At 40.2% G+C, this 24,250-nt stretch overlaps 1 protein-coding gene across 1 annotated transcript; it reads left to right on the top strand.

Annotated features, from left to right (window-relative positions):
- The first annotated feature begins 7,671 nt into the window (after positions 1-7,671).
- On the top strand, positions 7,672-14,682 carry LOC111823941. The gene is given in 6 exon segments (XM_023746908.1): positions 7,672-7,852; positions 7,855-8,403; positions 8,406-8,990; positions 8,993-9,615; positions 9,617-12,789; positions 14,676-14,682. Coding segments are annotated over 6 exon segments (5,118 nt in total).
- The last annotated feature ends 9,568 nt before the right edge of the window (positions 14,683-24,250 follow it).

Genomic DNA, 24,250 nt, shown 5'->3' with positions numbered 1-24,250 from the left:
GTTCTCCAGCCAGGTTCAGTCACCAGGTTCTAGTCAGGTTCTTTTGCCATGTTCTATCCAGGTTCTGTCTCTAGGTTCTTCAGCCAGGTTCTCTCGCTAGGTTCTGTTTCTAGGTTCTGTCTCTAGGTTCTTCAGCCAGGTTCTCTCGCTAGGTTCTGTGTCCTGTTGTCTTGTTGCATCTGTATTTATACCAGTTGATTTTAATCCTGTCAATTTCTATTCCAAAGGTTAGGGCGTTTCTTATTCCAGGGAGTAAAGATTATGTAGCTTAAGCGTTATTGTTCTTAGTTAAAGTGATTAACTACCCACCTGGCACTTAGTTAAGGGGTTTTATTCCCTGCCTAACTTCAGGGAAAAATTCCTACCTGGGAAAGCCTTTCTCGGAGAGGTGACCTTGGTTAAAACACATAGCGCCAAGAAGGGGAGCAAACATATTAAGAACAGTATGCCATATACGCCAGGTCCCTTGAAACATATGCTGTGCAGATGTTTCTTCTCTGCAGCTACTGTGTCAAGCAGCAAGGATGGACCGGCTCCCGGCAAGTAGCCCTCCTACTCATTGTGGCCCAAAGTGAGGGGGGGTTCCGCAGGGATGCAGAGGCGTCCTTATTGCTCCCCTTCTACTCTGACCAACCTCCAGTGATGGTAGGGCATGGGCCTGATGCTCCAGCACCAGTCATCTTCAGGGCTCCCAAGCAGGATACCAGGCTTTTCCCGTGGCACTCTTATTGGCTTCAAGTCTTCAGAGTCCAGACAGGTCTCTTTAAAACATGATACTCCAGTCAAAGTTTTCCGTTAATAAAACCACTATTAGGAACCAGTCTTATTGAATCCATGCAAAGAAATGTATTGCCACGATTTATTAAGCATTGCCAAATTTCAGAGGAATTATATAAGGAGAAAAACATACTGACCTGCTCTAAGATTTTCTGATTTTCCTTGCCAGTCCCTTTTCATGGACTCTTCAGAATAATATAACCATCTTTAAATGGCAAGAAGAAATTTACAATATGTCGATATTCAAATAGATAGTTATAGCTCCCCCTGTAGTAAGGCTCCCCTCACTTGACTTGTTCTCTCAGAATGGACTAAAGGAGCTTTATTTCCTTGCAGGGTCTTACATGTCACAGGACCTCACAGGGTCTGTAATTCCCATAACAGAAGGCCAGTACTCACCACTTCATTACATCCCTCTGTTCCAAACAGGCCTTCCCCAGTTTTCTACAGTTGAGGTTTGTACCATTTCTGACATGGGCATGGTCACACAGGCCTGCAAGACAGTATGCAGGCTGCCAACTGTTAACTGTCTCTTAATAGAGAACAAAACCTGATGGGTATTCTTCTTTGCCCAGTTGGGCACCTGCCCTCTTGGCAGCTAGAAACCCTTTACTTTTTGGGTTCACCCCACATAGCCTCCTTCTAGGACAGCTAACACATAGCCATAACAGTGGCCCTTAGTGTGGGAGACTGGACACTTGCCAGTTACTCCCAAAGTCTACCAAAGACTGTAGACCATCACTGGTCTACAGCAACTGCTGGCAGCTATAGTTATATTCAAATCTGTAAGAGAATCAAAGGTTAATAAAACATATTAATACAATGAAACATAATATTGGCACCATGGCTGCTTCAGGCAGCTAAATCTTCTGCTACTACACATGAGATATGGTAGGGCTATACAAACATCTTAGGGAGGTGACTAAAGTCTATTCTTGACCTTTCTATATAAGGCAAAATTGTCCTTCTCTCTTTGGAGCCATGTCCATGAAGATGCAGGCATCATTTAAGTTTATTATACAATTATCTGCAGGCCACTGTCAGGGCTGTGCATTGCAGCCAGTTCTTCTTTCTAGTTGTTTGTCTCCCTTTAAACAGTGGGAGTTTTGGAGAAAACTATAGACTGCTCCTATAGAGTCCTCTATGAGGATTCTAATAAATAACTGAAAACGGCAAGTCAAATAAAACACATAACCACAAAGACAAAGACAACAGAACACATGAGACATACAATCAGGGATTAACGGGGTCTATAGACAGTTAATAATAACTGCAGCCTTTAAATCTACCCTAGAACTTTAAAATTTCAATTTAATATAGCGAATTTACAACCCAGGTAAGAGCAACTGGTAGACAGAAATTTCTGTTAGCGAAGTGGGCTGATTCCTTCTGTAATGGTGAACAAAAGACTCTGAGAATTGCTAGAGATTCTTACAGCCCATCTCGGGTCCAGTCCAAACATTCAGCCAGATGAATTAACAGAAATGCAAAATAAATCAAAGTAGCTTTCACTTTACACAGACTAGTTAATAAGCAACCAAACACTCATATTCACACTCTCTCAGTACACTAGCCAAGAATGGAGCTGAGCAGATAAACAAAACAATGCCCAAATCCCCAAATGGGCATGGGGGCACTCCTGGCACCCATGTCCCAGAACAGAATTCTCAACCAATGTCTTGGTGAGAACCTACCGGAGGAGTTAAGACTGCGTCCAGTCCCCCTTCTTGGTAGCAAATTGTCTAGTCCCACACAAACAAACAGCTATTCACTCAAAGTTTAAACAAATTCCCAAATTCTAAACAAATTCCAAATTCCAAACAAATTACAAATTAAAAAACAGATTCCCAATTCCTGAGGGATTCGCAATTCCTGACAGATTCCAGATTTCTGAGGGATACCCAAAACCTGAGGGAGCTCTATGGCTCCCCAGGAGGTGATCAAGCTCCCCTTCCACTCATTCCGAGTGGGCCAGACGGTAGGGGATTGGGGCCCCTACCTTACAGATTCTGCAGACAGGTCCAGAAGTGTCTTTCCACGCTCTCCAGATGCCGGCCAGGTCCTGGGCTGAGGTACGGGAGTGCCCGGAGTTCCCCCGGTTCAATTCTGCTAAATCAGCAGAGTGGCGCCTCCCGGGGGCCTATCCGACTCCCCTGGTCCTTAAACCCAGTCCACACCTGAGGCCAAGAAGCCATGATGGGTGATTCCCCGGTCTTCCTGGAATGTCAGGGAACCAATTATGTTACAGAAAAACCGGACCAGAACCAAACAGCGCTCTGAGAGTTTGGAGTTACACTTTATTCACCGCGGCGGGCCTAGGGAAATGAATCCAAATCTAAGCAAAGCTACAAGCAGAACTTTCCTTTTTATAGATGAGCCAGCCCTTTGTGTGCTTACTGGCAGCGGCCTTGAAAACTACACAGTTCTATCAATTAAAAATGCACCTGGCATGGCATTGGATGTATTTAGTTTCTGGCCTACAAGGTCAGACAGCTAATTTATCTCCCTCATTAATCAGGCAGGCTAGAAAGCAAAGTTACTTTTTCAGAATAAGAGGCCGTCCAAAGAATAGCAGAGAATTCCAAACAGTAGTTTTACAGAATAGGGGTTTTCCTTCACATTCTGAGCTCTATAAACTGAATTCTTAAAGATTTTAACTAGAATCCTTTAGAAATCATGTCATTGAACCGGAGTTATAAATGGAAACAGTGTACTCATCATTTCCCAGCTCTTTGAAGGTGATTTTTCAGTGTATCTGCACTCTCCTTTAGATATTACGGCTCCATTTCCTTGTAATTCAAGTGTTATATAGAAATATCTAGACAATTCCAGGATCTATTATTGTGAATTCTAATACTAATAACCACATTCCCATACTGTTCTTAGCTCTAAAACCTTGAATTCGTAAGTATTTTAATTTATTTCTTTTAGAAAAGCGAAGTCATTTAACCACAATTATAAATGTAAACAGTACTCTAGTCATTTCACATGTGTTTGAAGGAGAATTCTCAATGTTTTAGTGCTGTCCTTCAGATATTAAGGCTCCATTTACTTTTAATTCAAGTGATGCACAGACACTTCAAGACAAGTCCAGGATCTATTATTGTGAATTCTAATGCTAATACACACATTTCCAAAGTGTTCTGAGCTCTATAATCTCGAATTTATATTATAATCATTTTCCTTTAGAAAATACAATTCACTAAACCGGAATTGTAAATGTAAACATTATACTCGTCATTTCCCAGGTGTTTGATCGTGATTTTTCAGTGTATTTGCACTCTCCTATAGATATTACGGCTCCATTTACTTGTAATTCAAATGTTCCATAGACATATCTAGACAATTCCAGGGTCTATCATTATGAATTCTCAGACTACTAACCACATCCCCATAGTGTTCTGAGCTCTATAAGCTGAATTCTTAAAGATTTTAAGCAGAATCCTTTAGAAATCATGTCATTGAACCAGAGTTTTAAATGTAAGCAGTATACGCGTCATCTCCCAGCTGTTTGAACGTGAGTTTTCAGTGTATTTTCACTCTCCTTTAGATATTACGGTTCCATTTACTTGTAATTCAAGTGTTCCATACACATACCTAGACAATTTCAGGGTCTATAATTGTGAATTCAAATACTAATAACTACATTCCCATAGGGTTCTTAGCTCTATAAGCTGAATTCTTAAATATTTTAACTAGAATCCTTTAGAAAAGCCAAGTCAATGAATCAGAATTGTAAATGTAATCAGTACTCTCATCATTTCACATGTGTTTGAAAGAGAATTCTCATTGCTTTAGTACTGTCCTTCAGGTATTAAGGCTCCATTTACTTGTAATTCAAGTGATCCACAGACACTTCAAGACAATTCCAGGATCTATTCTTGTGAATTCTAATACTAATGCACAAATTCCCAATGTGTTCTGAGCTCTATAATCTGGAATTCATATTGTAATCATTTTCCTTTAGAAAATACAATTCACTAAACCGGAATTATAAATGTAAACTGTATACTTGTCATTTCCCAGGTGTTTGATCGTGATTTTTCAGTGTATTTGCACTCTCCTATAGATATTACGGATCCATTTACTTGTAATTCAAATGTTCCATAGACATATCTAGACAATTTCAGGGTCTATTGTTGTAATGTACCCCGTGAATCACAGAAGGACGCCTCAAGAAGTCGAATTAAAGAGTCACATTTATTGCAATCCGGGACTATGAGGGGCCATTCCCAAATCTCATAGTAGCCATTTGGTCACAGTTCCAGGATTATATAGGCAAAAAATCACAAAGGTATTGATTACATCTCAGGGTTTGGAATGAGGCACCTGGCTCGCAAAAAAAGCAGATTACAGAAGCAGAATTAAGCATGTTAATTACAGTTTCGGGTCTTGAAGTCACTGAATTGACAGAAATACATTATCTAGAGCCCTCGGGTCTCCTGACCACTGAGTTGTCAGGACAATTTACAGTAATTGTGCTGTTCTGGTCTCGGGACCACTAAGTCAGCTGGAACGCACCACCTGTGGCCACTAAAACAATTTAGGGTAATTGTGCTGTCCTGTTTCCCAGGTACAGAAGAATGTGCTTCGATAACCAGTAAGATAACAATCAATGGGATGGTCATTCAATCGAATGGGATGATTTATACAATTCAGAAAATCAAAGTAACTTTTCTATTGTTAAGCCAAATAGCAGGGTTAGAGTTAAACTACAGTTTCTACCTGGTGGTTGCTACCATACTTCACTATGATTGTGAATTCTGGGAAAAATATCCACATTCCCATAGTGATCTGAGCTCTATAAGCATGAATTCTTAAGTATTATAATTAGATTCATTTAAACATTCCAAGTCTTTGAACTGGAATTATAAATGTAAACTGTATGCTCATCATTTCCCAGCTGTTGGAAGGTGAGTTTTCAGTGCATTTGCACTCTCCTTTAGATATTACAGCTCCGTTACCTTGTAATTCAAGTGTTTTATAGAAATATCTAGACAATTTCAGGGTCTATCATTGTCAATTCTAATACTAATAACCACATTCCCATAGTGTTCTTAGCTCTAAAAACTTGAATTCATAAGTATTTTAATTTATTACTTTTAGAAAAGCGAAGTCATTTAACCGCAATTATAAATGTAAACAGTATTCTGGTAATTTCACATGTGTTTGAACAAGAATTCTCAATGTTTTAGTGCTGTCTTTCAGATATTAAGGCTCCATTTACTTGTAATTCAAGAGTTGCACAGACACTTCAAGACAATTCCAGGCTCTATTATTGTGAACTCTAATGCTAATACACACATTTCCAAAGTGTTCTGAGCCCTATAATCTCGAATTCATATTATAATTATTTTCCTTCAGGGAATGCAATTCACTAAACCAGAACTTTAAATGTAATCAGTACACTCATCATTTCCCAGCTGTTTGAACGTGAGTTTTCAGTGTATTTGCCTCTCCTTTTGATATTACGGCTCCATTAACTTGTAATTTAGTGTTCCATAGACATATCTAGACAATTCCAGGGTCTATCATTATGAATTGTCAGACTACTAAACACATTCCCATAGTGTTCTGACCTCTATAAGCTGAATTCTTAAAGATTTTAACTAGAATCCTTTAGAAATCATGTTATTGAACCAGCGTTATAAATGGAAACAGTATACTCGTCATTTCCCAGCTCTTTGAACGTGAGTTTTCAGTGTATTTGCACTTTCCTTTAGATATTACAGCTCCATTTCCTTGTAATTCAAGTGTTCTATAGAAATATCTAGACAATTTCAGGGTCTATCATTGTCAATTCTAATACTAATAACCACATTCCCATAGTGTTCTTAGCTCTAAAAACTTGAATTCATAAGTATTTTAATTTATTTCCTTTAGAAAAGCTAAGTCATTTAACCGCAATTATAAATGTAAACAGTACTCTGCTCATTTCACATGTGTTTGAACGAGAATTCTCAATGTTTTTTTGCTGTCTTTCAGATATTAAAGCTCCATTTACTTGTAATTCTGAAAGGGCGAGGACTACGCCTTCCATCTTACCCTGTGTCCTCCATTTTGGGGCAGACATGTGCTCAGGAAAGTACCTTCTTCCTGGAAGCCCAGGCCTCTGCTGGCCACGCCTGGGATTTCTTTAAACTAACCAATGACAATCCAGGGACGTGTGTGCCATAGAGATGACCACATCCTGTGTAACAAGACCCGACTTGCACCTGGCCAATCGGCAGGGCCCACAGTCAGCTCCCCTCTCTTCACTCCACCCCCTATTAAAACCCTGTGTTTCCCACACCGTCTCAATCTGCTTCCTGTCGCTGCGTCGGCCAGGAGGGGGAGTCGAGCTAGCTTAAAATAAAGGATCCTCTGCTTTTGCATCAGGAATGGCTGGCTCCCTGGTGTGGTCTTTTGGGGATCTTGAGATCTGGGCATAACATTTGGGGGCTCGTCTGGGATCCCTAACACCATCCAGGGACCCCCCAGTTCGGAGGGCCTGACTGACCGCGGTAGGTGTCTGTGTTGTTGTGTGTTTGTATCTGTTTGTATCTGTCCTGTGTGAGCTCACTTCTGAAATCTGTAATCCCCTGGAATGATCCAAGTGGATGCACATGAGGATCAAGGGTGGGAGGAGTCGGGGGACGCCTCGATCCTCCATCTGTAGGGGTGTAGCTTTGCTTCCACAGTGTCGGAAGGTCTGTAGAAGCCCCTTAATCTGAGACAGGCGGGTCGCTCCCGCTGGTTGGCCCGCAGCCATCGTTTTCGGTTTTTGCTTCCATGGAGTTGGGAGATTATTTTGGTTTCGCTTCCATGGAGTTGGAATACTGTATTTTAGGGCCCCTTAGTTGTCTGTGTTTGTGTTTTTTCGGTTTTATTTTGTGGACTTACTGGATGGACATTATGGGACAGACTCAAACTACTCCTTTAAGCATTATGGTCGATAATTTTAAAGAGGTAAAGGGAAGGGCCAGCAACCTCAGTGCGGAGGTTCGGAAGGACTGGTGGTGGACTTTTTGTTCCAGGGAGTGGCCGACTTTTAATGTCGGGTCGCCGCCGGAGGGGACTTTCGATCTCCCCACCATCCGCGGGTTAGGGAAGTCGTCTCCCAGCCCAAAGAGGGACATGCTGGTCAACTCTCTTACATTGTTACTTGGCAGGACCTTGTGGAAAATCCACCATCTTGGCTTAGGCCCTTCCTACCTCCACACCCTCTGGAGCCAGAACCCATTCTTGCCTTGCAAGAAGCAGAGAAGAGGGAGGAGAAAAAAGCCACCCTGCCATCAGCTCCAGCTCCCCTCTACCCGGTTTTGCAGGGGGGAACTGGAGAAGAGTTAATTTTTCCTCCCCCATATCATTTCCACAGGATGCCAGAGAGATTCGATCCCGCCCCGTCGTGGGAAGCTGATGCAGTTCCGGGAGTGCCTGGGGGCGGGGTTCCGGGAGTGGCCGCGGTTCCGGTTCCGGTAGGAGGCCCGCCTCTCACCCGGCAAAGAGCTCAGTGGGAACTGTCTGTCGCAGCACCCAACTCCACTATCAAGACCCTGCCCTTACGGGCCGCTGGACCCCCGGATGCGGATGGCAACCAGCCCCATTTCTATTGGCCTTTCGCAACTAGCGACTTGTATAACTGGAGGCACAGAACCCTAAGTTCTCCGAAAAGCTGGGGAGACTTATTGACTTGCTAGATTCTGTTCTTTTCACCCATCAGCCCACATGGGACGACTGTCAGCAGCTTTTACAGATTCTGTTCACAACGGAAGAGAGAGAAAGGATCCTCAATGAGGCCCGGAAGATGGTTCCTGGTGTAGATGGAAATCCAACCACAAACCAGGCCCAGATAGATGTCTCTTTTCCCTTAACTAGGCCTGAATGGGATTTCAACATGGCAGAAGGTAAGGAGAGGCTTTTGGTCTACCGCCAGACTCTAGTGGGTTGTCTCCGCAGGGCTGCTAGAAAGCCCACCAATTTGACCAAGGTAGGGAATGTACAGCAGGAAAGAGATGAGTCTCCAGCTGCCTTTCTAGAACAGATCATGGAGGTATATCGCACCTATACCCCCATGGATCCAGAAACCCCTGAGAATAAGGCAGCTGTAATCATGAGTTTTATAAACCAGTCAGCCATGGACATTAGAAAGAAACTGCAGAGAATAGATAGGTTAGGAGAAAAGAGTTTACAGGATTTACTGGCAGTGGCAGAGAAGGTGTTCAATAACCGAGAGCCCCTGAGGATAGGCAAGCCCGCGCCATGGTGGCTGCCAGTGACAAGCAGACCCGAAACCTGGCCAAGATTCTGCTAGCCACCACCATGGAGTCCCCTGAGGAGCGGATCCGCCGCCTTCGCCAGCTTGCTGATGGCCAAGAAAGAGGTAAGGGAACTGCCCGGGGTGGGAGAAAGAAGCTGCAACGGAACCAGTGTGCTTACTGCAAAGAGATAGGGCACTGGGTCCGAGAATGCCCAAAGAAGGCTGGTAAAAAGGAAAACAAGACAGACCGGGTGGAGGTCTTGGAGCTGGAAGGACTGAGTGATTAGGGGAGTCGGGGTTCGGACCCCCTCCCTGAGCCCAGGGTAACTCTTAGAGTGGAGGGGACCCCTGTTGACTTCCTTGTTGACACTGGAGCACAACATTCGGTTCTCCGCACACCCTAGGGGAAGCTAGCTAATAAAAAGTCCTGGGTGCAAGGGGCAACTGGCATGAGCCAGTATTCATGGACTACCCAAAGAACAGTAGATCTAGGAACGAGCCGGGTATCCAATTCTTTCATGGTAATACCAGAGTGCCCCTACCCCCTATTAGGATGGGACTTGCTAACCAAGATTGGAACCCAAATAACCTTCAGACAAGGGGGGGCCTCAGGTCACCAATGGCAAAGGCCACCCCATCCAGGTTCTGACTCTGAGACTGGAGGATGAATATCGCCTCCACCAGGGGGCACCCCCAGTAGAGAACAATATGGACAGGTGGCTGCAAGAATTCCCCACAGCCTGGGCAGAGATGGGGGGAGTAGGACTGGCCACCCACAGGGCCCCAACCCTGCTAGAGCTAAAACCAGGATAAGGCCCAATAAGAGTCAAACAGTACCCTATGTTCCAGGAGGCTCGGAAGGGAATCCAGCCTCACATCCGGAGACTGCGAAGCCTAGGGGTACTGGTTCCATGCCAATCTGCCTGGAACACCCCCCTCCTGCCGGTCAGAAAGCCCCACACGAATGACTATCGACCAGTCCAGGACCTCCGGGAAGTAAATAAAAGAGTCCTGGATATACACCCAACCGTTCCTAACCCATACACTCTCCTAAGCTCTCTGGCACCCTCTAGAGTCTGGTATACTGTATTAGACTTGAAGGATGCCTTTTTCAGCCTGCCGCTAGAGCCTTAAAGCCAACCCCTGTTTGCCTTCAAATGGCACGACCCAGAGGAAGGCTACAGTGGACAATTAACCTGGAAGCGATTGCCCCAAGGATTCAAGAATTCGCCCACCATCTTCGACGAGGCGCTGCATGAAGACCTCGGTGAGTACAGGAGAGAGCACCCCAATCTCACCTTCCTTCAGTACATAGATGACATCCTGATTGCTGCCGATACCGCCAAAGATTGTGAGCAAGGGACCAAAGATCTGCTGGCCACCCTAGGGACCTTAGGGTACCGGGCTTCTGCGAAGAAGGCTCAGATATGCCAAAAGAGGGTGAGTTACCTGGGATACATACTGGAGGGCGGACAGCGGCAGTTGTCAGATGCTAGAAAAGAGACAGTCTTGAAAATCCCTGCTCCCACCTCCTGGAGGGAGGTGAGGGAATTCCTAGCATCGGCTGGCTATTGCCGCCTCTGGATACCAAGTTTTGCTGAGATCGCCAGGCCCCTATATGAAGCCACCAAGGAGGGGAAGGCCTTTAAATGGACTGAGACAGAAGAAATTGCCTTTAATCACATAAAGAAAGCTCTTTTGGCTGCTCCAGCCCTGGGCCTACCAGACATTACAAAACCCTTTCGCCTCTTTGTAGACGAGCGCAAAGGAGTAGCAAAAGGGGTTTTAACCCAGGCTTTAGGCCCCTGGAGTCGCCCAGTAGCATATTTGTCTAAAAACCTGGATCCCGTAGCCGCCGGCTGGCCACCGTGCCTAAGAATCATTGCAGCAACCGCGCTCTTAGTCAAGGATGCTGACAAACTGACCCTGGGACAGGAGATCTGGATCACAACCCCGCATGCCATTGAAGGGGTCCTAAAACAGCCTCCTGATAGGTGGATGAGCAATGCTCGCATGACCCACTATCAAAGCTTGCTGCTCAACCCCCCTAGAGTACGGTTCCATCCCAGTGCGGCCCTAAACCCTGCTACCCTGCTACCTGACCCTGACCTAGATGCCCCACTACATGACTGTGCAGGGATCCTGGAGCAGGTACATGGACTTCGGAAGGACTTGACCAATCGGCCCCTCCCGGATGCAGAGGCCACCTGGTTCATGGATGGAAGCAGCTTCGTGCGGAACGGGTGCAGGTATGCGGGTGCGGCGGTGGTTACCAACACAAACACTATGTGGGCGGAGGCTCTGCCCCCTGGGACATCAGCTCAGCAAGCAGAACTCATTGCACTCACCAAGGCACTGACACTGGGGGCTGGAAAACGGCTTAACGTTTACACAGACAGCCGTTATGCATTTGCTACAGCTCATGTTCACGGGGCAATCTACCAGGAGAGAGGGCTATTGACAGCAGAGGGACGGACAATAAAAAATAAGCAGGAAATCCTCGACCTGCTCGCGGCCTTATGGCTTCCTGCCAAGTTAGCCATAATCCACTGCCAGGGACACCAAAAAGCCGATGACCTGGTAGCGAAAGGTAACCAAAAGGCTGACCAGGCTGCAAAAGCAGTAGCCCTTACCCCGGTCCCTACCATGGCCTTACAACTACCAGACCCAGGGGACCCAGTCCTACCAGACCAGCCCAAGTACTCCCAGGAGGAGTTGCAACGTATCAAAAAGCTCCCCAAAGCCCAGGAAATAAAGGGATGGTGGCATACACCAGAAGGAGAACTTATACTGCCGGACTGGCTCGGGGACACGATATTAAAACATATGCACCAATCCACTCACCTGGGAACCCGGAAAATGAAGGACTTAATCCAACATGCCAGGATCAAAATTCACCAGCAAAATACCAAGATAGATCAGGTTGTGTCTGCCTGCAAGACCTGTCAACTCACAAACGCAAGGGTCGGATCAAATAAAAAAGGGACCAGGCTCAGAGGCACCAAACCGGGAGCACAATGGGAGGTCGACTTCACTGAAATTAAACCAGGGAAGTATGGTTATAAATATCTTTTAGTATTTATAGACACCTTCTCTGGATGGGTAGAGGCATACCCAACCAAGCATGAAACAGCTCAGATGGTGGCCAAGAAGCTGCTGGAAGACATCTTACCCAGGTATGGTTTTCCTGCTATGATAGGATCCGACAACGAGCCAGCCTTTATTTCACAGGTAACGCAGGTAGTAACCAGGGCTATTGGGGCAAATTGGAAACTACATTGTGCTTATAGACCCCAGAGTTCAGGTCAGGTAGAGAGAATGAACAGAACTCTAAAAGAGACCCTTACCAAATTAACCATGGAGACTGGCGGGGACTGGGTGGCTCTCCTACCGTATGCCCTTTACCGGGTAAAGAACTCCCCTTACATCCTGGGCTTTACTCCCTATGAAATCATGTTTGACAGGCCACCCCCTATCATTCCTAACCTTAAAGCTGACTTTCTTGCTGAATTTGAAAATCAAGAACTATCTCTTTCCTTAAGAGGGCTCCAGAGGGTGCACGAGGACATTTGGCTGCGCCTCCGCGCCATCTATGAGACCAGCCCAACCCCAACTCCTCATCGGCACAGACCAGGAGATTGGGTCTATGTCAGAAGGCATCACCGAGAAACCCTTGAGCCACGTTGGAAGGGTCCCTACACTGTGGTGCTGACAACCCCCACCGCTCTCAAGGTAGACGGGGTCGCGACGTGGGTCCATCACACTCACATCCGGTCAGCGGACCCATCCATGGTCCGGAAAGACTTCATCACCAAATGGAGCGTTGATCGAGTTCAACGCAACCCACTCAAGCTCAAGCTATGGCGTGCTCAACCTGCCTGATGTTGGTAACATTGAATAGATTTAAATAATGCCTGCACCTTCATGACCATGGCTCCAAAAAGACAAGGACAATTCTTAGAAAGGTCAGGAATGTACTTTAGTATCACATGTTTAGTAGCGGAAGATTTGGCTGCCTGAAGCGGCCATGATGCCAATATTATGTTTCATTGTATTGATATGTTACATTAACCTTTAATTCTCTTGCAGGTTTGAATGTGTGTTGGCTGTCCTGGAAGGGAACTGTGTAACGTGACCCCCAAAAGTAAAAAATGTCTAGCTGCCAAGAGGGCAGTTGTCCAACTGGGCAGGAAAGGGTGCTCATCAAGTTTTGGTCTCTGTTAAAAGACAGTTGACAGTTGGCAGCCTGTGCATTGCTTGCAGGCCTGTGTAACCATGCCCATGTCAGGGGTAGTAAGCTGGGAAAGGCCTGTTTAGAATAGAAGGTCTGAGGCATGGTTATGCATAGAAAGAAAATTTAATGCCAACAATTACTATTCTGTCATAACTCTAAAAAATCCATGAAAAGAAATTGGCAAGAAAAATCAGAAAATCTTAGAGTAGATCAGTACATTTTTCTCCTTATGTAATTCCTCTGAAATCTGGCAATGCTAAATAAATACAGTAGATAAATTAATCCTAATTTGGCCTTTTAATAGCCATGGAGGATTTTAAGAAGAAAAATCCTATTTCAATAGAAGTTGTTAAAGCTAAAATGGTTTCTTTCCCTTCCACCGGACCATTTGTTAAGCATATAGGGATAGTTCAGTTGATAGTTCTGTGTACCCACTACAGGCCTCTAGCAATGGTGAAATAGAAATGCAGTCCGTCTCATGATTGAGCCGGAAGTTCCAAGACAAAGCGGGGAATGAAATGGTGAGGACTACGCCTTCCATCTTACCCTGTGTCCTCCATTTTGGGGCAGACATGTGCTCAGGAAAGTACCTTCTTCCTGGAAGCCCAGGCCTCTGCTGGCCACGCCTGGGATTTCTTTAAACTAACCAATGACAATCCAGGGACGTGTGCGCCATAGAGATGACCACATCCTGTGTAACAAGACCCGACTTGCGCCTGGCCAATCGGCAGGGCCCACAGTCAGCTCCCCTCTCTTCACTCCACCCCCTATTAAAACCCTGTGTTTCCCACACCGTCTCAATCTGCTTCCTGTCGCTGCGTCGGCCAGGAGGGGGAGTCAAGCTAGCTTAAAATAAAGGGTCCTCTGCTTTTGCATCGGACATGGCTGGCTCCTTGGTGTGGTGTTCTGGGGATCTTGAGATCTGGGCATAACAATTCAAGAGTTGCACAGACAGTTCAAGAAAATTCCAGGATCTATTATTGTGAATTCTAATGCTAATACACACATTTCCAAAGTGTTCTGAGCCCTATAATCTTGAATTCATATTATAATTATTTTCCTTCAGAGAATGCAATTCACTAAACTGGAACTTTAAATGTAATCAGTACACTCATCATTTCCCAGCTGTTTGAACGTGAGTTTTCAGTGTATTAGCCTCTCCTTTTGATAGTATGGCTCCATTAACTTGTAATTCAGTATTCCATAGACATATCTAGACAATTCCAGGGTCTATCATTATGAATTGACAGACTATTAACCACATTCCCATAGTGTTCTGAGCTCTATAAGCTGAATTCTTAAAGATTTTAACTAGAATCCTTTAGAAATCATGTCATTGAACCGGAGTTATAAATGGAAACAGTATACTCATCATTTCCCAGCTCTTTGAACATGAGTTTTCAGTGTATTTGCACTCTCCTTTAGATATTAAGGCTCCATTTCCTTGTAATTCAAGTGTTCTATAGAAATATCTAGACAATTTCAGGGTCTATCATTGTCAATTCTAGTACTAATAACCACATTCCAAACTGTTCTTAGCTCTAAAACCTTGAATTCATAAGTATTATAATTCATTTCCTTTAGAAAATCTAAGTCATTGCACCAGAATTATAAATGTAAACAGTACTCTCGTCATTTCAGATGTGTTTGAAGGAGAATTCTCAATGTTTTAGTGTTGTCCTTCAGATATTAAGGCTGCAATTACTTGTACTTCAAGTGATGCACAGATATTTCAAGACAAGTCCAGGATATATTATTGTGAATTCGAATACTAATACACACATTCCCAAAGTGTTCTGAGCTCTATAATCTCGAATTCATATTATAATCATTTTCCTTTAGAAAATACAATTCACTAAACCGGAATTGTAAATGTAAACAGTATAATCGTCATTTCCCAGGTGTTTGATTGTGATTTCTCAGTGTATTTGCACTCTCTTATAAACATTACATTACGGCTCCATTTACTTGTAATTCAAATGTTCCATAGACATATCTAGACAATTCCAGGGTCTCTCATTATGAATTCTCAGACTATTAACCACATTCCCATAGTGTTCTGAGCTCTATAAGCTGAATTCTTAAAGATTTTAACCAGAATCCTTTGGAAATCATGTCATTGAACGGGAGTTTTAAATGTAAACAGTATACGCGTCATCTCCCAGCAGTTTGAATATGAGTTTTTAATGTATTTGTACTCTGCTTTAGATATTACTGCTCCATTTCCTTGTAATTCAAGTGTTCCATAGACATATCTAGACAATTTCAGGGACTATCATTGTGAATTCTAAGACTAATAAAGATATTCCCATATTGATCTGAGCTCTATAAGTTTTAACTCTTAAGTATTATAATTAGATTAATTTAGAAATGCCAAGTCTTTGAACCTGGAATTATAAATGTAAACTGTATGCTCGTCATTTCACTGCTGTTTGAACGTGAGTTTTCAGTGTATTTTCACTCTCCTTTAGATATTACGGTTCCATTTACTTGTAATTCAAGTGTTCCATACACATACCTAGACAATTTCAGGGTCTATAATTGTGAATTCAAATACTAATAACTACATTCCCATAGGGTTCTTAGCTCTATAAGCTGAATTCTTAAATATTTTAACTAGAATCCTTTAGAAAAGCCAAGTCAATGAATCAGAATTGTAAATGTAATCAGTACTCTCATCATTTCACATGTGTTTGAAAGAGAATTCTCATTGCTTTAGTACTGTCCTTCAGGTATTAAGGCTCCATTTACTTGTAATTCAAGTGATCCACAGACACTTCAAGACAATTCCAGGATCTATTATTGTGAATTCTAATACTAATGCACAAATTCCCAATGTGTTCTGAGCTCTATAATCTGGAATTCATATTGTAATCATTTTCCTTTAGAAAATACAATTCACTAAACCGGAATTATAAATGTAAACTGTATACTTGTCATCTCCCAGGTGTTTGATCGTGATTTTTCAGTGTATTTGCACTCTCCTATAGATATTACGGATCCATTTACTTGTAATTCAAGTGTTCCATAGACATATATAGACAATTTCAGGGTCTATGATTGTGAATTCTGGGAAAAATAACCACATTCCCATAGTGATCTGAGCTCTATAAGCTTGAATTCTAAGTATTATAATTAGATTCATTTAAACATTCCAAGTCTTTGAAGTGGAATTATAAATGTAAACTGTATGCTCGTCATTTCACAGCTGTTTGAACGTGAGTTTTCAGTGTATTTACACTCTCCTTTAAATATTTTGGCTCCTTTTTCTTGTAATTCAAGTGTTTCATCGATATATAGACAATTTCAGGGTCTATGATTGTGAATTCTAAGACTAATAACCACATTCCCATAGTGTTCTGACCATTAAAAGCTGAATTCTTAAAGATTTTAACTAGAATCCTTTAGAAATCATGTCATTGAACCAGGGTTATAAATGGAAACAGTAAACTAGTTATTTCCCAGGTGTTTGAGCTTGTCTTTTCAGTGTATTTTCACTCTCCTTTAGATGTTACGGATCCTTTTACTTGTAAATCAAGTGTTCGATAAACATATCTAGACAATTTCAGCGTCTATCATTATGAATTCTCAGACTACTAACCACATTCCCATAGTGTTCTGAGCTCTTTAAGCTGAATTCTTAAAGATTTTAACTAGAATCCTTTAGAAATCATGTCGTTGAACCAGAGTTATAAATGGAATCATTATACTCGTCATTTTCCAGCTGTTGAATATGAGTTTTCAGTGTATTTACACTCTCCTTTTGATATTAGGGCTCCATTTACTTGTAATTCAAGTGTTCCATAGACATATCTAGATTATTCCAAGGTCTATCGTTATGAATTCTCAGACTAATAACCACATTCCCATAGTGTTCTGAGCTCTATAAGCTGAATTCTTAAAGATTTTAACTAGAATCCTTTAGAAATCATGTCATTGAACTGGAGTTATAAATGTAAACAGTATACTGGTCATTTCCCAGCTGTTTGAACATGAGTTTTCAGTGTATTTACACTCTCCTTTTGATATTAGGGCTCCATTTACTTGTAATTCAAGTGTTTCATAGACATATCTAGATTATTCCAAGGTCTATCGTTATGAATTCTCAGACTAATAACCACATTCCCATAGTGTTCTGAGCTCTATAAGCTGAATTCTTAAAGATTTTAACTAGAATCCTTTAGAAATCATGTCATTGAACTGGAGTTATAAATGTAAACAGTATACTCGTCATTTCCCAGCTGTTTGAACATGAGTTTTCAGTGTATTTGCACTCTCCTATAGATATTGCAGCTCCGTTACCTTGTAATTCAAGTGTTCTATAGGAATATCTAGACAATTTCAGGGTCTATCATTGTCAATTCTAATACTAATAACCACATTCCCATTGTTTTCTTAGCTCTAAAAACTTGAATTAATAAGTATTATAATTTATTTCCTTTAGAAAAGCGAAGTCATTGAAGAGCAATTATAAATGTAAACAGTACTCTCATCATTTCACATGTGTTTGAAGTAGAATTCTCAATATTTTAGTGCTATCCTTCAGATATTAAGGCTCCATTTCCTTGTAATTCAAGTGATGCACAAATATTTCAAGACAATTCCAGGATCTATTATTGAGAATTCTAATCCTAATACACACATTTCCAAAGTGTTCTGAGCCCTATAATCTCGAATTCATATTATAATTATTTTCCTTCAGGGAATGCAATTCACTAAACTGGAACTTTAAATGTAATCAGTACACTCATCATTTCCCAGCTGTTTGAACGTGAGTTTTCAGTGTATTTGCCTCTCCTTTTGATATTACGGCTCCATTAACTTGTAATTCAGTGTTCCATAGACATATCTAGACAATTCCAGGGTCTATCATTATGAATTGTCAGACTATTAACCACATTCCCATACTGTTCTTAGCTCTAAAACCTTGAATTCATAAGTATTATAATTCATTTTCTTTAGAAAATCTAAGTCATTGCACCAGAATTACAAATGTAAACAGTACTCTCATCATTTCACATGTGTTTGAAGGAGAATTCTCAATGTTTTAGTGTTGTCCTTCAGATATTAAGGCTCCAATATTTCAAAACAAGTCCAGGATATATTATTGTGAATTCTAATACTAATACACACATTCCCAAAGTGTTCTGAGCTCTATAATCTCGAGTTCATATTATAATTATTTTCTTTTAGAGAATACAATTCACTAATCCGGAATTTTAAATTTAAACAGTATACTCGTCATTTCTCATCTGTTTTAACGTGAGTTTTCAGTGTATTTGCACTCTCCTATAATTATTACAGTCCCGTTACCTTGTAATTCAAGTGTTCTATAGAAATATGTGTTGTAATGTACCCCGCGCATCACAGAAGGACGCCTCAAGAAGTCAAATTAAAGAGTCACATTTATTGCAATCCGGGACTATGAGGGGCCATTCCCAAATCTCATAGTAGTCATTTGGTCACAGTTCCAGGATTATATAGGCAAAAAATCACACAGGTATTGATTACATTTCAGGGTTTGGAATGAGGAACCTGGCTCACAAAGAAGCAGATTACAGAAGCAGAATTAAGCATGTTAATCACAGTTTTGGGTCTCGGGGTCACTGAATTGACAGAAATACATTATCTAGAGCCCTTGGGTAACCTGGGTTAAACTTAGCCATGTTATCTAAATTACAGTTTTGGGTCTCCGGATCACTGAGTTGATAGAAACACGTTATCTAGAGCCCTGGGTCCACTGAGTCAGCTGGAACGCACCACCTGTGGCCACTAAAACAATTTAGGGTAATTGTGCTGTCCTGTTTCCCAGGTAGAGAAGAATATGCTTCGATAACCAGTAAGATCACAATCAATGGGATAGTCACGTTACAATCAATAAGGCATTCAATCAAATGGGATGACTTATACAATTCAGAAAATCAAAGTAACTTTTCTATTGTTAAGCCAAATAGCAGGGTTAGAGTTAAACTACAGTTTCCACCTGAAATGGTTGCTACCATACTTCATATGTAGACAATTTCAGGGTCTATCATTGTCAATTCTAATATTAATAACCACATTCCCATAGTGTTCTGAGCTCTATAAGCTGAATTCTTAAAGATTTTAACCAGAATCCTTTAGAAATCATATCATTGAACCAGAATTTTAAATGTAAACAGTATAGGCGTCATCTCCCAGATGTTTGAATGTGAGTTTCCAGTGTATTTGCACTCTCCTTTAGATATTACAGCTACACTTACTTGTAACTCAAGTGTTCCATAGAAATATCTAGACAATTCCAAGGTCTATTATTGTGAATTCTCAGACTAATAACCACATTCCCATAGTGTTCTGAGCTCTAAAATCTAAAATTCCTATTATAATTATTTTCCTTTAGAAAATATAATTCACTAAACCAGAATTATAAGTGTAAACTGTATACTCGTCATTTCAATGCTGTTTGAACATGCATTTTCTTTGTATTTGCACTCTCATTTAGATATTACGGTTCCATTAAGTTGTAATTCAAGTGATCCATAGACATATCTAGATATTTCAGGGACTATCATTGTGAATTTCAAGACTAATAACCACATTCCCATAGAGTTCGTAGCTCTATTAGCTGGAATACTTAAGGATTTTAACTAGAATCCTTTAGAAAAGACAGGTCATTGAACCAGAACTATAAATGTAAACAGTACTTTCGTCATTTCACATGTGTTTGAAGGAGAATTCTCATTGTTTTAGTACTGTCCTTCAGGTATTAATGCTCCATTTACTTGTAATTCAAGTGTTCCACAGACACTTCAAGATAATTGCAGGTTCTATTATTGTGAATTCTAATACGTATAACCACATACTCATAGTGTTCTGAGCTCTATAATCTTGAATTCGTATTATAATTATTTTCCTTTAGAAAATATAATTCACTAATCTGGAATTATAAATGTAAACCCTATACTCGTCATTTCCCAGCTGTTTGAACGTGAGTGTTCAGTGTATTTGCCTCTCCTTTAGATATTACACCTCCAATAAGTTGTAACTCAAGTGTTCCATAGATATTTCTAGACAATTCCAGGTACTATCATTGTGGATTCTAAGACTATAACAAGATTCCCATAGTGTTCTGATCTCCATAAGCTTGAATTCCTAAGTATTATAATTCGTTTCCGTTAGAAAAGCCAAATCATTGAACTGGAATTATAAATGTAAACAGTATACTTGTCATTTCACAGCTGTTTGAGCATGAGTTTTCAGTGTATTTACACTGCCCTATAGATATTAAGGCTCCATTTTCTTCTAATTCAAGTGTTCCATAGACATTTCTAGGCAATACCATGGTCTATCATTGTGAATTCTAAGACTAATAACCACATTCCCATAGTGTTGTGATCTCTTTGAGTTTGAATTCTTAAGGGTTTTCACTAGTATCCTTTAGAAAAGCCACGTCATTGAAGCAAATTATAAATGTAAACAGTATACTCATCATTTCACAGCTGTTTGAATGTGAGTTTTCAGTGTATTTACACTGCTAAATATATATATTAATCTCCATTTACTTGTAACTCAAGTGTTCCATAGACATTTCCAACAATTCCAGGGTCTATCTTTGTGAATTCTCAGATTAGTAACCACATTCCCATAGTGTTGTGATCTATTTAAGCTTGAATTCTTAAGGCTTTTCACTAGTATCTTTTTGAAAAGCCAAGTCATTGAACCAGAATTATAAATGTAAACAGAATACTCATCACTTCACAGCTGTTTTAATGTAAGTTTTCAGTGTATTTACACTCTCATTTAGATATTAATGCTCCATTGACTTGTAACTCATGTGTTCCGTAGACATTTCTAGACAATTCCAGGTACTATCATTGTGGATTCTAAGACTAGTAACAACATTCCCATAGTGTTCTGATTTCTTTAAACTTGAATTCTTAAGGCTTTTAACTAGTATCCTTTAGAAAAGCCAAGTCATTGAACCAGAATTATAAATGTAAACAGTATGCTTGTCATTTCACAGCTGTTTAAATGTGAGTTTTCACTGTATCCACACAGCCCTTTAGATAATAAGGCTCCATATGCTTGTACATCAAGTGTTCCGTAGACATATCTAGACAGTTCCAGGGTCTATCATTGTCAATTCTAAGTCTAATAACCACATTCACATAGTGTTCTGAGCTCTATAAGCTTGAATTATTATGTATTTCAACTAGTTTCCTTTAGAAAAGCCAACTATTTAAACCGGAATTAGAAATGTAAACAGAATGATCAGTATTTTACAGCTGTTTGAACATGAGTTTTCAGTGTATTCACACTGCCCTTTAGATATTAAGGCTCCAGTTACTTGTAATTCAAGTGTTCCATATACATTTCTAGACAATGCCAGGGACTATCATTGTGAATTCTAAGACCAATAACCACTTTCCCATAGTATTCTGACCTCTATAAGCCTGAAACTTTAAAAAATTTTAACTAGTATCCCTTAGAAAAGCCAAGTCATTAATCAGGAATTATAAATGTAAACAATATACACTCATTTTACAACTGTGTGAAGGTGAGTTTTCATTGTATTTACACTCGCCTTTAGATATTAAGGCTCCATTTAACTGTAATTCAAGTGTTCCATATATATTTCTGGACAATTGAGGGACTATCATTGTGTATTCTAAGAGTAATAACCACATTCCCATAGTGTTCTGAGCTTGAATTCTTATGTATTTCAACTAGTTTCCTTTAGAAAAACCAACTATTTAAACCGGAATTAGAAATGTAAACAGAATGCTCAGTATTTCATAGCTGTTTCAACGTGAGTTTTCAGTGTATTTACACTGCTCTTTAGATATTAACACTCCATTAACTTGTAATTCAAGTGTTCCATATAGATTTCTAGACAATGCCAGGGTCTATCATTTTGAATTCTAAGACCAATAACCACTTTCCCATAGTGTTCTGAGCTCTATAAGCATGAATTATTAAGGATTTTAACTAGCATCATTTAGAAAACCATGTCACTGAATGGGAATTATAAATGGAAACAGTATACTCATCAATTCACGGCTGTTTGAAGGTGGGTTTTCAGTGTATTTACACTCTATTTAGATACTTAGTCTCCATTTAATTATAATTCAAGTGTTCCATGGGCATTTCAAGACAATTGAGGGACTATCATTGTCAATTCTAAGACTAATAACCAAATTCCCATATTGTTCTGAGCCTTATAAGCTTGAATTCTTATGTATTTAAAATAGTTTCCTTTAGAAAAGCCAACTATTTACACCGGAATTAGAAGTATAAAGAGAATGATCAGTATTCAATAGCTGTTTGAACATGAGTTTTCTCTGTATTTACACTGCCCTTTAGATTTTAAGGCTCCAGTTACTGGTAATTCCAGTGTTCCATATAGATTTCTAGACAATGCCAGGGTCTATCATTGTGAATTCTAAGACCAATAACTACATTCCCATAGTGTTCTGAGCGCTATAAGCCTGAATCTTTAAGGATTGTAACTAGTATCACTTAGAAAAGACAAGTCATTGGACAGGAATTACAAATGTAAAAAGTATACTCATCATTTCACAGCCATTTGAACGTAAGTTTTCAGTGTATTTACACTCTACTTTAGATATTAATTCTCCATTTAACTGTAATTCAAATGTTCCATATATATTTCTATACAATCGAGGGACTATAATTTTGAATTCTAAGAGTAATAACCACATTCCCATAGTGTTCTGAGCTCTATAAGCTTGAATTCATAAGTATTTTAACTAATTTCCTTTAGGAAGGCCAACTATTTAAACGGAATTAGAAATGTAAAGAGAATATTCGGCATTTCACAGCTTTCTGAACGTGAGTTTTTCTTTATTTACACTGCCCTCTAAGTATTAAGGCTCCATTTCCTTGTAATTCAAGTATGCCATATACATTCCTAGACAAATCCAGGGTCTATCATAGTAAATTCTATGACTAATAACCACATTTCCGAAGGGTTCTGAGCTCTATAAGTTTCAATTCTTAAATATTTTCAATACTTTCCTTTAGAAAAGCCATTTAATTAAACCGGAATTAGAAATGTAATCAGAATGCTCAGCATTTCACAGCTGTTTAAACGTGAGTTTTCAGTGTATTTACACTCCCCCTTAGGTATTAAGGCTCCATTTAACTGTAATTCAAGTGTTCCATATGTATTTCTATACAATTGAAGGACTATCATTGTCAATTCTAAGACTAATAACCACATTCCCATAGTGTTCTGAGCTCTATAAGCGTGAATTCTTTAGGATTTTAACTAGAATCCTTTAGAAAAGCCGAATCATTAATCAGAATTATAAATGTAAACAGTAAAAACTCATTTCACAACTGTGTAAATGTAATGTGAGTTTTCATTGTATTTACACACTCCCTTAGATATTAAGGCTCCATTTAACTGTAATTCAAGTGTTCCATATATATTTCTAGACAATTGAGGGACTATCATGGCAAATTCTAAGACCAATAACCACATTTACATAATGTTCTGAGCTCTATATGCTGAATTTGTAACGATTTAACTAGTATTCTTTAGGAAATCCAAGTCATTAATCAGGAATTATAAATGTAAACATTTTACATGCATTTCACAAGTATGTGATCATGAGTTCAGTGTACCTACACTCTCCTTTAGATATTAAGGCTCCATTTAAATGTAATTCCAGTATTCCATATATATTTCTAGACAATTGAGGAACTATCATTGTGAATTCTAAGAGGGATAACCACATTCCCATAGTGTTCTGACCTCTATAAGCTTGAATTCGTAAGTATTTTAATTAGTTTCCTTTAGGAAGGCCAACTATTTAAACCGGAATTAGAAATGTAAACAGAATAATCGGCATTACACAGCTGTTTGAACGTGAGTTTTTCTATATTTACACTGCCCTTTAAGTATTAAGGCTCCATTTATTTGTAAACAGAATGCTCATCATTTCACAGCTGTTTGCACGTGAGTTTTCATTGTATTTTCACTCTATTTAGATATT

The sequence above is a fragment of the Myotis lucifugus genome, unplaced genomic scaffold, assembly GCF_000147115.1.
Source record: "Myotis lucifugus unplaced genomic scaffold, Myoluc2.0 scaffold_757, whole genome shotgun sequence".
Taxonomy (NCBI): domain Eukaryota; kingdom Metazoa; phylum Chordata; class Mammalia; order Chiroptera; family Vespertilionidae; genus Myotis; species Myotis lucifugus.
Note: the sequence above shows the minus strand (reverse complement) of the source record. Positions and strands in the feature narration are given on the sequence as shown.